Source organism: Mus caroli, chromosome 7 (genome assembly GCF_900094665.2).
Source record: "Mus caroli chromosome 7, CAROLI_EIJ_v1.1, whole genome shotgun sequence".
NCBI classification, from domain to species: Eukaryota; Metazoa; Chordata; class Mammalia; order Rodentia; family Muridae; genus Mus; species Mus caroli.
The window spans coordinates 130,434,216-130,449,116 of NC_034576.1; the positions used below are offsets into that span (position 1 = coordinate 130,434,216).

Genomic DNA, 14,901 nt, shown 5'->3' on the forward strand with positions numbered 1-14,901 from the left:
GTGTGTGTGTTTGTGTGTGTGTTTGTGTGTGTGTGTGTGTGTGTGTGTGTGTGTGTGTGTGTGTGTGTGTAAGGTGGAGGTATGTGCTGATGAGTGCAGTGCCTGAGAAGGCCAGAAGGGGGCATCAGAGCTGGGTTTCCAGGTAGGTGCAAACTGCTGGACCAGCTAGCTGAGAACCAAACTCCAAGTCTTCAGGGCCCACCAGTATGCACTCTTAGCTGCCAAGCAGGCTTTGGGACTTCAGTTCTCCTGACTAAAGCCTTCCCATTTGGCCGTTTCTGCCACTGTAACTTTCCCACAGGATTCTTCTGCCGGCTCCTGTCATGTGTTTTCTCTTTCCTTGGATCTTGGTTTGGATCTTTTCCAAGACTTCAGATCGACTTTAAGGGTTTTTGTTGTTTGTTTTTCAATACTGGGGATTGACTCCAGGACCCTGCACATGCTACGCAAGTGCTCTACCGCTGTGTTCCCGTCCTCCACTTCCTCCTCCCCCTCCTCTCCATTCTCCCTCCTCTCTTCATTCTGAAAATTAAGACTTTTGTTGTTGTTGTTCTTACAACCAACAGATAGTCCTGGAGCAACATCCGCAAACACAATTCATTTAATGGCATCTGTATTTTGTCTGTTTTTTATTTCTATAACAACATACCTGAGGCAAGCTACTTTATAAAGCAAGAGGTTTGTTTTGGCTTATTGATTCAGCTCTCAAAGGCCCCAACTCTAATGCCTCACAATGGAAAATGCATTTCAACACAGGAGCTTTGAGACACAGTCAACCTCACCCAGGTCGCAGCAGCCCATCATCTCTAGACTCCCATGAAACAGATCACCAGCCTGTTCCATCTGGCATCACCTTAGAAGTCGCCCTGAATTCACAGCACAGCTATGATTCAGTGTCCCCTGCTCAGAAAAAAAAAATTTTTTTAATATATAGACCAAGGGATCCTAGGCTATCTCAGTTCACGTTAAACATGATATTTTACCTAGTAACATGAAAGAGAAAAAACAGCTTTAATCAAAAACATGGTGGCACACATCTGTAATCCCATGCATGGAGGCGGTATCAGGAGGATCCTGAGAGTTCAAGGCCAGGCCAATCCACGTGAGGAGCTTATGACCAGTCAGGGCTATATGGGGAGACCCTCTCAAAATGCTACCATAATTAGTACTAATAATGACGGTTAAAACATTAAAAACAAAAACAAAAACAAGATTTCACAGCTGCCCAAACCTTATCCAAGAGTCTCCCAAATTCAGATATTTTGTCATTCTTGTGCCTGGCTACCTGTGTGTGTGCATACACATATGCATGTATAGGCCAGAGGTCAGTTCCCGAGGTCTTTCTCAGCCCCTCTCCACCTTGGTTTTTTAGTCTGAATTTCTCACTTTTATCCGCTGGTTCTGCCAGGCTGGCTGGCCCGGAGACTCAGGGATCCTCCTGGCCTAGCTTCCCCAGCCCTGGGGTTACAATCACAAAGTAAACCGGCTTCTTCTGCCTGGGCCTGGGGAGCAGACTCGGGTCCTCTCACATTCAGGGCAAGCACTTCACTGCCTGAGCCAGCTCTCCAGTCCTACCCATCCATTTTCATCGACAAGTTTCCATTTTGGGTGAATAGGCAAGAAAGCAGGCTTAAAATGCCCAGGTGGAAAAAAATACACTAAAGATGTTTTCTTAGCAGCTTTAAGATTTCTCAGGCTATAAGCAGCAATTTGGAGTGGTATTAGTTTGTCTCAATTTTGTCTGCTTATATTTTGCTTGTTTATTTCAACTCTAAAATGTTATGACGAAGAAAGGGGGGTTCTACTGTTGCTTGGCTCTTTCTTTCTTTCATTTTTTTTTTGTTTGTTTGTTTTGTGTTGCTCTGTTCTCCAATCGACTTCTAGCTCTCCAAAATTTCATTTTTGCATGCCTGGGCCTAATTTTTTTCAGTAAATTTATCTTCAGCTGATGACAAAACTACTTACAATTTGTCCTCCAGGTGTGAGGTTGTGGGCCACACTTTGCTGTGGGTTGAAAGCACTCTCGTGTGACATTTATTATGTCCCCGTTTTCCAGGTGAGGACGCTGAGATGTGAGACTTACAAAGAAAGAAAGTCTCGGTCCCTGGCCGGTGGTCTGGCACCAGGGGACCTGTCCTTTCTCACAGGGCTCTATGACTGTTTAACTTTGATTTCTGCTCATCTTTACATTGAGAGGTCAGAAAGGAGCAGCTTTGAAGAGGCTAAGAACAGTAGGGTGTGGCTGTGCACACCTTTAGTCCCAGCGTTTGTGGGGCAGAGGCAGGCACATCTCTGAGTCCAAGGCCAGCCTAGTTTATACAGAGAATTCAGCCAGAGTTATGTGGTAAGATCCTGGAGAGAGGGAGAGAAGGGGTAGGGGTGCGGTCAAGGAACAGGAGACTGACTAATAACAATTACATTGTCACAGTGTAGGTAAAGACAGAAACGGGGTGAATTCCATGCTGGGGAAGTCAGGGTAGAAGCCCTGTAAGACTAAGCGGGGAGCATCTAACACAGAGACAGCAAGTGCAGACAGTTTCATTTCCATCTGTGCTGTTCTGTGTGGTTTCTGACTTCAGTAAAAGCCTGTCTTCGAAGATGCACGCAGCATTGGCATACAGATGGCTGGAGCCTGTTGCTTGCGATCCACTTCATAATACATTATTTATATTAGCTATGATGTCACAGCTAATCGAGACTTTCTCCAGACAGGAATTCCCTAGAAATCCATACTCAAAAGGCATCTGGGGCAGTCATCAGACTTGAACGCTTGCAGCTTAGATTTCTGCTATGACTCTGTAGGGAGAGCCGTGTAAGGACCCTGCGTAGCAGACCATTTCCCCAATCCAAATAATATTTTAACAAGCTCTCAACATCCAACTTCCTCAATAGCAGAGGCAACATACATTCTCACAGACTCTGCTCTAAGTACCCATAAATCCACAGCACATTGATGGAGACAAAGGAGACATTCATATCTAGGAAAAGGCAGAGATGTTAGCCCCAAATTCCAAAGCAGTTAGACAGAACTCCCCACCTTCCTTTCAAGCCTTCTCCTTCCAGCCTGGGGTAGTGCCTCTCATCTGTAATCTAGTATTTAGAAGGGTAAGAGGTAGGAGAATCGGGGCAGCCTCTGCTACATAGCAGAGTCCTGAGAACATTGTAAACTCTGTAAGACCCTGGCCCATAAAGAAAGAACGAACTGCGGAAAGGAGCACGGAAGAGAAACAAGCAATACTCTCCTTTGCCTGTAGTTTCAAGGGAAAGCTATGCCCACAAAACTTATTCAGAGAGTTCCTATCACCTATACCACATCAAGCAAAATACATTTTTTTTAAAGTTACATCCCAATATAGAAGCAGAGAATCTGTTTGTTTTAACTGGTGATCTACTTAAGTCTCCACAGAAATGGGTCATGGAAATTCTGTATCTAAATCGTACTTTACGGATTTATCATTTGTATCTAGCCCCGAGAATGACCTTACAGGTGTGCCAGGGCCCAACTGAGGACATGAAAATTCACTACAGTTAGCAAAAAAAATAAAAATAAAATAAAATAAAATTTAAAATTAAAAAAAAAAAAAGATGAAGTTTAAAAGTTTTAAAACAATCCTACTAAGAAGTGGCACGTAAGACAGGAACAGGAAAACAGGCCATAGAGGGAGGCACAGCTCTGAAGGTACACGGTGACACTCTGCTCATGGAGCAAGTGTGCTTAGTGGCCCCTCAGAAGTCACCATTGTGCCTGCCTCAACCCAACACCCTCCTCCCTAGGCCCGGTTCTGCCGGCCTCCCAAGCTAAGCTGAGAATGTTCGGGGGTGGGAGGGTGTTGCAGGAAGGGCTAGCCCTTACTTTCCATGCTCCGGTCCACCTTGACGATCCAGCAGACCAAGTGCCGCTGCCTTCTCAGAGCCGATGTGTTGAACAACAGGGGCTCAGGGTTCCCTGACGCTCTTGGGTCCAAACAGAAAACTATCTTCAACATCCTCTTTTGGGTGGACTAAACAACAGATGGCCGCAGTTTCCAGCACTGACGAGGGGAAGGAAATAAGGATGCCAGACAGTTGTTTGTTCCCTCCCAAGAAGCCCCACGTTCTAGGCAGCCAGAGGCCCAGAAAAACAATCATGGCCCCCAAGACCCTGAAAAAATGGTTAGAGTCCCAAGTCGCTGTGACTGCCTGCCTTTCCTTGTCTCCAGGAAAGGGGCTTGGCACAGATGCATAAAGTACCTTCCCTCCCACACTCCTCCTTGGCTCTACCTCACTTCAAGATAAAGGACTTCTGGGCTGGGGGTGTGGCTCAGTGGTAGAGCACTTCCCCAACACACATAGGCCCTGGGCTAATCCCAAATCCTGGAAACACAGTTTGTCAGGATCAGTCATGCTTTCTTTGTGTGTGAGGGGAGGAGGTTTTTAAGGCAAGGTCTTCCTGTGTAGCTCTGGTTGGTCTCAAACTCCCAGCAAACCCTCAACTCCAGCCTCCCAAGTTCACTATCATTCATTTATTTTCCTGCTTGCTAGCTTTCTTGGTTTGGGGAGGGGGATGGTTTTTGTTGTTGTTGTCATGTGTGTTTTGTTTTGTTTTACTTTGTTTTGAATGTGAGTGTTGGTGTGTAGGGGGAGTGTATGTACGCATGTGCATGTGTGAGTGCATCTGTGTGTGTGTGTGTGTATGTGTGTGTGTGTGCTGAAGAGGCATATATATTCCGATTAGCTGTGACTTGCTATGTAGCCAAGGATGATCCTGAATTTCTTTTCTTTTTTTTTATTTGATTTTTCCAGACAGGGTTTCTCAGTTTCTCTGTGTAGCCCTGGCTGTCCTGGAACTCACTCTGTAGACCAGGCTGGCCTCAAATGCAGAAATCCACCTGCCTCTGCCTCCCAAGTGCTGGGATTAAAAGCATGTGCCACCATGCCCGGCTGATCCTGAATTTCTGATCCTCCTACCCCTCTGGTGCTAAGATCTACCATGGCCAGTTTTATGTTGTCCTAGGGGTTGGATTCAGAGAGTTGTGCCTGCTAAGTAAGCACTCTCTTAACTGAACTACACACCAGCCCCAGCTCACAGATGTCTTTGTGTGCCTGTCCCTGTGTGTGGTGATGGACATTGTGCTGGTCCATGGTGCCTTTTCTCAGGCACTGTCCACCTTGTCTTTTTGATAGATTCTCTCCCCAGCCTGGGAGTGTTAAATAGGCTAGACTCACTGGCCAGTGTGTTCCAGGGATCCATGTGTCTCCACTTCCCAGTACTGGGATTACTACCCTCAGAGTTCTGGAGATCCAGCCCTGGTCCTGATGTTGAATAAACATCCCTTTGCCAACCGTGCTCTTTCTATCCTCCATCCGATGCATTCCTTGAGAACAAAAGCAATGTGTTCCTGAAGGGTCAACCTCACATCTGGTAGTCCGGAATATAGCTTATAATGATCAATACTTTCTGAGGAATGAGCTAAGCTAAGCACCTGATCAAGAGGTGCTGAAAGGAAAAAAGGGAGCCACTGAAAACAGGTGACAGTCGCTGAGAATGTACGGCAACCCAATAAGGAAAAAAAGCACAAAGAGATGAATGAAAGGAAGCAGCAACTCCATGGCGGAGACCAGGTTCTGTCATCTCAGGATGGCTGGCTGAGGAAGCTGGGAAGGAAAGGGGACTGTAAGATTCGAGAAACGAAAGCTTTTAGTCACAGGTTTACAATGAATCGAGGGGGAAATAAGACCAGGAATTCCCAGATGGAGGAGAAGGGCAGGGGGGAAGCTGTCACCTCCATATTTATTCATTAACTATTTAACAAGGTGGCTGAGGAGATGTGTATCCAGGTAGCGCCAGAGGAGGGCCCAAGACAGGTTAATCTTGTCTACTTCTTTGGAGATGAGTAGCCCTAAAGTAGTCCCCCATTCCTGGGGACCCAACTTCTGAGACAACCCACTGTTGGGCTCAGAGGACCAGTCAGGCCCAGAAGGACACCCTCAAGGAGACAGGAAGAGCAAGGGGCAGTAAACTGGGTTGAAAAGAAGGACAGATCAGGCAGAGAGGCAGCAAGGCGGCCCTGAGCACTCAGCATGGCCCTCAAGAAATGGGAGCCAGGTCCAAAGAAAAAATTGTCCCTGAATGTCTGCACAGACTGTTTCACGTAGTAGATGCCTCCTGACAGCTCTTATCAAGGGGCTGCTGCTATTGCCTGCCTGAGGCCCCTCTTCTCTCACTGCCACCCGCCGGGCTGCTGCAGTGGACAGCTAGCTATCTGGGGGAAGCAGAAGCGACCACAATAAATTTAGTACCGTCTAAACGAGTCCTCAGAAGCCAGCATTAGGAGGGAAGTGCCTGGTTTCCTGGTTTCCCAGGAAAGCAAGGGGCAGGCAAGCAAGGCTCTAAGGCAATGGCCAGCTCAGACCCTGCCTGGGCATCTAAGAAAATGAAAGACAAAATATGGACAAGTGACAGCCATTGAAAACACATCGTACCTCCTGTCCACCCATGTCATCCACAGGCTGCTCGTAGTGGGACCCAAGCAGATCGAGCTGACGTCATCTGGACAAAAAGGCCATCTCCTCCTGGCCTCTCCACATTTGGAGGCTAGCCTTGCTCTCTTCCAAGCCCCAGGCCCACCCCCTGAGTCTCTACAGAGGAAAGTTTCCCTAACCGCCAAGACGCTCCACTGTAAAACTGTTAAGAACAAATTCGTTAAATTTCTGTACAGACTAAAAACATAAGCCCAGCAGTAACTCTGAAAGCGTTGCCAAGGTTTAATAGGATAATGTAAAGCGGACTTCTCTGACCGACCACCCAGCGGTCAGGCTGGAGGGGTGTGGCTTTTACTTTGGTTTCTGAGGTAGGCGCTGCTCCTCAGTTGTTAGCAGTGTGGGTTGTGTGTCTATAGAAGCCAGGGTCCTCTGAGGGTTCCTCACACTTCAGCACAAAAATCACTTGGGGTACTTGCTAAAAAACGAAGCTGTGACACTTCCTGCTCCCCTTGGTTCCCCAAGATGGAACTGGGGTCTGACTTTTATCAAGGCCCCCTGCTTCCCCTACCTGATAGGCAGAACATAGAGCCTCCAACTGCGAACCTTAGAAACAGGTGGGGCTTCTAGCTCTCTACTTAAGATGCCGTCTTTGATTTAACTCTTTCAGTCTCACAGAGAATGCTCTGAGGGAGACAGGCTTGCAGTCAAGCCCAGCCCAGGCTCCCACAGGGGTACGGCCAGCTTTGGTGTGGCTTCAGTAGGATACTCTGGAAAACCTCTTTAAAAGTGAAGTTCGGGGTCAGGGGGTGTCGCTCTGGGGCAGGCCATTTGCCTACATATACAAGGCCTTGGGCACACCTCTAGCACCACAAGAAAAAAAAAAAAAACATCAAAATTACCCTCTCCAAATCCTTAACTGTCCTGCAGACGGGCTTGTCTGCTGCACAGCATCTCTGTGAGGAGCCCCCATCCTCCTTCCTTTTTCATTTGGCTCCTTTTCTTGATGTTGGGTGGTGATGATAGTGACCAAACTGGCAGGGGCTCGTGTCCCTTCACAGGGCAGCAGAACGTATACCCACAGATTTCAAGGAAACTGGGCTCTTGCCATGTAGACATCCAACACCAACCACTGCTATTTCACTGCTGGCCTTTCTATCACTGGTGTGGGCAAGCTTCATCAGGTTTAGTCTGTTGCCCTGGAACAGATACGTGCTAGCAATGACTGTGAAACTGCCTTTCAGTTTGGGATTGCAATCTGGCCTTATGCAAAAGCATCCTAAATCCAGGTATCTGTCATGACTCAGTGGTTCTATTTGTATTATATTCTGGCCAAATATAATTTTATGCAGCTAGCAACCTAGGCAAGGCTAGACGCAACTCCTCTACCTGATAAGAAAAAGAAAAAAAAAAAAAAGGAAACTAGTAAAGCCCCACACCTTTATCATGTATCCAGCATTGCACTTGGGGCTTCTCATGTTTAACTGCTGATCCTACTATTAGTAATGTAACCGTATCTTTATCGGAATTAAAACCTGTAGTTAAGGGCTAGCCACACGGTTCAGTGGGTAAGTATGCTTACATCCAAACCTGACGGCTCGATTTTGATTACTGGAACCTATCGGTAGAAGAAAACTGATTTCCATAAGTCATCCTCTAACCTCCACATACAAGCTGTAGCATGCAAACACACACATGCACACACACACACACACACACACACACATAGACACACACGTGCACACACACACACATACACATGATAAATATGATCTAAAATAAAATTGAAGTATGTAGTTAAGTCCACAGCTTTCTGAAATCCACTGTTCCAGCCTTGATGTCTGACATATGTTGATATGTCCCACCACAGTTCATTTCAGTCCACCTATGACGTAGCAACCAGTTCCCAGATGCCCTGAACATTTAGCAATTGGTTCTTGCAAGCTACACTGAGCCAGCACCAGCACAGCTCTGCGGCACAGAAAGGTCCAAGGACATTCATTATTCAGTGTGGCGGAGTGGCGGAGTCAAGGTTGGAGTTTAACTCCGGTGCCTAGAATCTGACCACCACTCAGTGTCCGCCATCAACATCACAAGGGAGTGTGACCACTCGGGAACACTAATGGAGCATTTCAACGCATATTAAGACAGCAGCGCAAACTCTTTACAATAACTCTATGGGGTCTGACTTTAGTGGGGTTGTCTTAAATAATTAATGAAATGATTTGCATGAGGCTGATGGGGGGGGGGAGAAGAAGGCTCCAATTAAGCACTTAAAGCTACCCTTTGCACATCCCTGGTCACAAAGAAGTTGCACAGCTGTCGAGTGGTGGCCAAGGGATTGAGTCTATGTCTGATTGCAGTCGCTTAACCACGTTTGATATTTACGTGAAAAGAGGAAACCAGCTAAAGCGTAGTGAATCTCTGGGCGACAGAAAAGCAAGCCTTTGAACCTCGAACCCAGAGTCAAGCAAATAAACCTACGTTTTAAAAAATCCATCAGCTAAGAGTAGAGCAGGTTACCCAACACCCTGGCTTTAGAGCCCCACCCCTCCGACTCGGCTGCTCTAATGGTGAAGACAAGAGAAAGCACACAAGGTGTCAACACAGCTCCTGGCCACAACCTAAGCCATCAAAGAGTGTTAGGTGTTATTAAGAACAAAAAGGATGGCACGATTCAAATCACCATTTCTGCACCGTGGGTTCTTTGTCTTGCCAAGTTGCCCCAAACTGTGGGTCAGGCAGGTTCAGGGGGAAAAACAAAGTGATTCCCCGCCGTATCTCACAAGTTCCTCCCCCCGCCCTGGTGTGCAGCCACCTTGGGACTCCACTTTTTTGGCGCCGCGGGGCCGGCCACTCCGGGGATGCAGAGGTCCGGCGGAGCATCCTTCCCATTCCGCCCGAGAAAGAGGCTGCACGCAGGAGGGAAGCCTGGCTTCCCACGCTGCCTCGGAGTGTGGGGCTGTTAATGTGTCTCCCGTGGTTCCCAGACCTTCTCTAGAAAGAAAGCTGCTCTGACTCCCGCTTCAAGCCCAACTTCCTCCCCGGGCGGCTCCCCGGCTCTGCGCTCCCGCCGCGGCTGGGACAGAGCGAGCGGGGAGGAGCGCGGCTGCTGTCCGGGCGGCACGGCGAGCCGCGCCAGGGGACCCGGCGACCCCGTCCTTCCCGCGCCCAAGCGCCCGCAACCGCTTACCAGACGGCGGCCGCTTCCTGCTCAGTCGGCTCACGGCGCGGGTGAACATCGCCGCGGGCGTCCAGAGGACGGAGCAGCCGGGCAGAGCGGCGGCTAAGCCCGAAGAGGGCAAGGAGGAGGAGGAGCCCGCGCGACGCCGCCCCTCCAGGCTCCGCCCGCCGCCTCCTCCCCGCCGCGCTCCCCTCTCCCTGCCCACCCGCGCCCGTGGGCACTGGGTCCAGCCCTCAGTTACCCGCGCAGGGCAGGGCGCGGTGGCCCCGGGTGACCCTCAGCTCCCGCGCACATCCCGGTCCCTCCCCTCGCGGCCTGGAGACATACAGCGTTCGGTGTCCCTGCCAGGCCCGAGTCACCTCCCAGATCGCCCCCGGGTCTACCCGATTCCGTGGGCGCGCGGCCTGCTCACGCCGCGAATGCCCGGGAGGCGTCACCAGAGTCCCGAGCCAAGCCGCCGCGAGTGGGCGCCCACTCTGGCCCACGCCACGCCTGTGCCGGGGCTTCCAAGCTCCGGGACAAACCTCGGAGAACGCTGCCTGGATCCTCTGCGGTTTCAGAGTGGATCTGAGCGCGCCAGCACATTTTTTAACTTGGACGACACTTGGGTGCAGTCTCAGGAGAACCTTTGCGCTCAACTACCGGAATCCTGTAGATCCCAGCGCCGGGCTCAACGCTCCTCCTGGTGCCTGTCACCTGCTCAGCGCCGCGCTCCACGCTCATCTAGTTTCCCATTTCTTTTTACCAAACAGCCCAAGAGGGGGGTGTCGTTAGCCCCGTTTTCTTGAGCATTCGGTTTGCAAGGAATTGTCTTTCTGGCGAGTTTTATTTTTCTCCTTGTGGGTCTGGCTTTGTCTCGAAATTGGTCTTTATTTTTAGCTGTGCTAATTGCTATTTTTCTAAACCATTCCCCAGTCGCCCCCCCAACCCCCCGCGCGCGTTCTTTCGCAGGATTTTCACTAGTTGGCACTTTCCTTTATATCTTCTATTCTGAGCTTCCCATTTTGCTCTATTTTCCTCCCTTTTTGTCCACCCTGCAGTCCCAATGCCACCTCAGCCCTGGCCCTCTGTGGTTATTCACCATCTCTCTGCCTACCCTTCCCCACTCCATCATTTCCAAACACGGCCATTTGTGCTATCCAAAGAGGATGTTCCGTCCCCTGAAGGCTGCAGAGGTCTTCAGCTGCGGCTTGCAGGTGAGCACCATCAGAGAACCTGGCTTCCAAGCCGGGGTTTCTGAATGTCTCCAGCTGCTATTGGCCCACCCCCCGGGACAAGCTTCCTGGCCATTGAAATAGCTCTTGGGTCATAGGCTCTGTAAAAGCTGAGCCTAAACCGACACAGACACAGGCATAATGGTGCTCTCCTTTAATCCCAGCAACCCCAGCACTCCGGAGGCAGAAGCAGGAAGATTCTTTGAGTTAGAGGACACCCTGATATACATAGCAATGTCTAAGACAGCTACATAGAGAGTCAGAAGGAGGGAGTCAGAAGGGAGGGAGGGAGAGAGGGAAAGAGGGAGGGAAGGGAATGAAGGAAGGAAGGAGAGAGAGGAGGCAGAGTCAAACCATCCCAGTGAAATCACTGCATTCTGAGAACAGTAACAGAATTTTCCCTGCCCACCTCCATTGAAAGCGTCCCCAGAGGCTGATCACAAATACACCGAAGCTAACACAGGAAAGGAGGAGACTCTAGCACAATGGAGTAGAAGTTAGACACAGGCAGCCAAAGCCAGCAGCACTAGCAGTCAGGTTCTTCCCATGTGCCGGCAGCACGCCTGGTGTGGTCTAAGATATGCTCCGAGGGAGGCCATACTGAGAGAACAGCTCCAAGCTTCTTAGACAATGGGAAATAATGGGGAAGGTTAGCAGCTTTAGGTCCCCTTCTCTGTCCGTCCTGTGAGCTTGTCAAAAGACCAGGGCTAAGAGTGAGTAAACAATTTAATTTTCTTTTTTGTTTGACTCATGAAATCGGTGCTGGGAGCTGGAGAGATGGCTCAGTGATTCAGAGCGCTTGCTCTTGCAGGGCACTGGGGTTCAATTCCCAGCACCCATGTCCCCTCACAGCCATCTGTAACTCCAGTCCCAGGGGATCTGATGTCCTCCTCTGACGTCTGCAAGCTCCAGATGCACGTACGCTACACATTCATCCATGGCAGACAAAACACTCACATACATAATGTCCAAAGATCCAAAAGCCAACATTCACGTGTCGTGTGCATCAGACCCAGAAGAAAAGTAAAAGGCCTATGCTGAGATACACCTTTGATCCCAGGGGTTACGGTGGAGGCAGAGGCTGCTGGATCTCTGTGAGTTTGAGGCCAGACTGATCTACAGAGAGAGTTCCAGAATAGCCAGGGCTACACCGTGAGATCCTGTCTCAGAACAAAATAAAACAAGTAGGAGGGGAAGAATCCCACCCCCCCCCCCAAGCTGTCAGGGCAGGCTCACCTTTTCACACAGGTATGTTCTAGGTACAATCTCTGTCCCAAGCAAAGACACACATCCTCCGAGGGATCCCCAAGTCTCTCTCCCTCTGCAGCTTCTCATTTACACCCTCAAAAGCAATGATGGCCGCTGATTGGCCCAAAAGGTAAACAGGTTAAACCCTATTCCTCCCACTGCTGGCTGTACATTTAGATCAAGGACCACCTATCACAGCAGACAAGAAGCAGTGGCCCTGGAGTTCTTCCAGTAGGCTGGGACTTCAGAGAGTGAGCTTTACTGGTCACTTGCCTTATTCTACTCAGGAATTTAAAAACTCTGAGGATGGGCGAGATGGCTCAGTAGGTACCAGAACCCACGTGGTAGAAAGAGAGATCCGACTCCTGAAAATTGTCCTCTGACTCCCACATTCACACCATGACACATGCACTCGTGTTTTGTTTGTTGAAATGGGGTCTCTCTATGCAGCTCTGCCTGGCAGTCTTAAAACTTTCTATGTAGACCAGGCTAGCCTTGAAGTTTACAGAGCTCCACCTGCCTCTGCCTTCCTAGTGCTGGGATTAAAGGCATATGCCATTACACCCAGCCCAATATGTATACTCTTAAACACTTATACAGTGTGGGGACTAGAGAGGTGTGTCCGTGGTTAGAACACTTGTTGCCCTTGCAGAGGACCTGGATTCAATGCTCAGGAGCCACATCGTTACTCACAACCACCTGTAACCCCAGTTGCAGAGGATCTAACAAGCACGCATGTGGCATACATACATGCATGCGTGCAAGGAAAACATTCACACACATAAAGTAAGGTAAAAATATCTAAATAAATAAATAAATATTGTAAAATTTTGTTAAGTCTGGCTAGTGCTGTAGTTCAGTTGCTAAGCAAGCACCAAGCTGTGGGTTTGATCTCCAGCACTAAATAGAACAGGGGTATGTGATGAGTGGTGACGGTATATATCTGTAACGCCAGCCCTCAGGAGGAGGAGTCAGGAGGGTCAGAAACTTAAGATCACCCTTGACTACATAGTGAATTTAAAGCTAGTCTGTGCTACATGAAACTCAGTCTCAAAAAACAAACAAACAAACAAAACGTTAAACTGAATAATTGTCTTCATTTTGTGACATACATACACAATTGTATGTAATACATATGTATTTACATGTGAGTATGTATGTAAAACCCTTTGAGGTAGGGTTGAATATACAAATGGATCAACTCTAGGCTCCAAGTCAAGCCACCTGATACCAGTCTTGACCGTGCACCTGACCAGCACAATGTCCTCACAAGTCACAGCCTCGTGGGGACAGGATGACACCTACATTCGGAAGGTGTGGTTGCCGCAGTTAGAAACACAAAAAGCACCTGGCGTGGTGCCTAGCACATGTAGGCGCACAGAGAAATCACTGGAATCTAGACTACTCCCACTCCCACTGCAAGCTGTTTCCGTAAATAGTAAACCTCAGCCTACACACAGGCGGGAAGGTTTGGGGAGTGTTTGCTTTGCTTATGTGTGGTGCTGGGGATGAAGCCCAGAGCCTTGTGGTGCTAGGCAAGCTATCTCTACCACTGAGCTAGACCTCAATCCTGGTTTTTTGGGTTTTTTGGTTTTTTTTGGTTTTTAATTAAAGGGAGTTGACACAGTAGTAACCCTGTGATGTGCACAAGGTAGAGTTACTAAGAGTAACTCTTGCAAGATGTAAGGGGAGAGCAAGCCCTTACGCTACTCAATTGGTTGAGGAGGCAGACACGGTAAGATGCTATTTGGCATTGTGTATGCGAGTCTTTGAAGTATTTATGTCCATTGAGCCAGTAAATAATTTGACAACCAGTCATTTTTGCCCAAAAGTAAAAAGAATAATCAGTGCAATTATTACATGTATCATTGCATGTTTCTTCTTGGTGCTATTTATAGTAGATAGAAATGCCCACTCGGAAGATGACCAAGCTACAACACACTCCTTTGATAGACTATTTAACAGTTGTAAAAGACCATGTGCTGGAAAGAAATGTGACTAAGTTGGCAGAGCACTTTCCTAGCATGCAGGAAGCCCAGGATTCCACACATAAACTGGGTGGTGTAGTGGATGGTTTTAATCCTGGCCCTCAAGAGGTGGAGGCAGGCTATCAGGAATTCAAGGTCATTGTTGACCACGGGTCGAGTTTGAGGTCAGCCTTGACTACATGAGACCTTGCCTAAAAAAAAAACCACAAAACAAAAGACCAAATGAAGCTCATGTGATGTTCTGCAAGCAGACTTTTAACAAAACTTTCACAGAAAAATAGAATCCCCTGGACCCACATCTCAGTGGAACAAGAGAACTGACTTCCTGCAAGCTGCCCACTAACCATGCACATACACAATAAATAAGTAGATAGATAGATATGTGGGTGGATGAATAGATAGATAGATAGATGGATAGATAGATAGATAGATAGATAGTAATATTAAATACCTTGATAAGCTTGGCTGGGGCTATAGTTCAGTTGGTAAAGTCACACATGTACACTGTGGCACATACACAACCAAACACATATATAATAAAGGAAGGAGGGAAGGAAGGAAGGAAGGAAGGAAGGAAGGAAGGAAGGAAAGAAGGAAGGAAGGAAGGAAAAAAGGAAGAGAGAGAGGGAAGAGGGAGGGAGGGAGGGAGAGAGGAAGGAAGGAAGGAAGGAAGGAAGGAAGGAAGGAAGGAAGGAAGGAAGGAAGGAAGGAAGGAAATAAAAATTTTACAAGCCAGGCAGGGCACATAGCTCAGTTGATAGAGTCAGCCCTCAGCTTTTTGAATGGATAAGGTCAATGTTTCTGTTAT

The 14,901-nt window shown here is 48.5% G+C and overlaps 1 protein-coding gene across 3 annotated transcripts in view; it reads right to left on the reverse strand.

The window, feature by feature from the left end:
* Rgs10 (regulator of G protein signaling 10) overlaps window positions 1-10,312 on the reverse strand; it is a 42,206-nt gene extending 31,894 nt beyond the window's left edge. The window contains exon 1 of one of the 3 annotated variants that reach the window (XM_029479783.1): window positions 10,168-10,312. In XM_029479783.1, the coding sequence (XP_029335643.1) occupies window positions 10,168-10,228 (61 nt within the window). In that variant the 5' untranslated portion in view covers window positions 10,229-10,312. Of the gene's footprint in view, window positions 1-3,853; window positions 4,012-9,652; window positions 9,773-10,167 lie in introns of those variants that run through there. The other 2 variants (XM_021167950.2, XM_029479782.1) reach the window with 2 other exon arrangements.
* Between the last annotated feature and the right edge of the window lie 4,589 nt (window positions 10,313-14,901).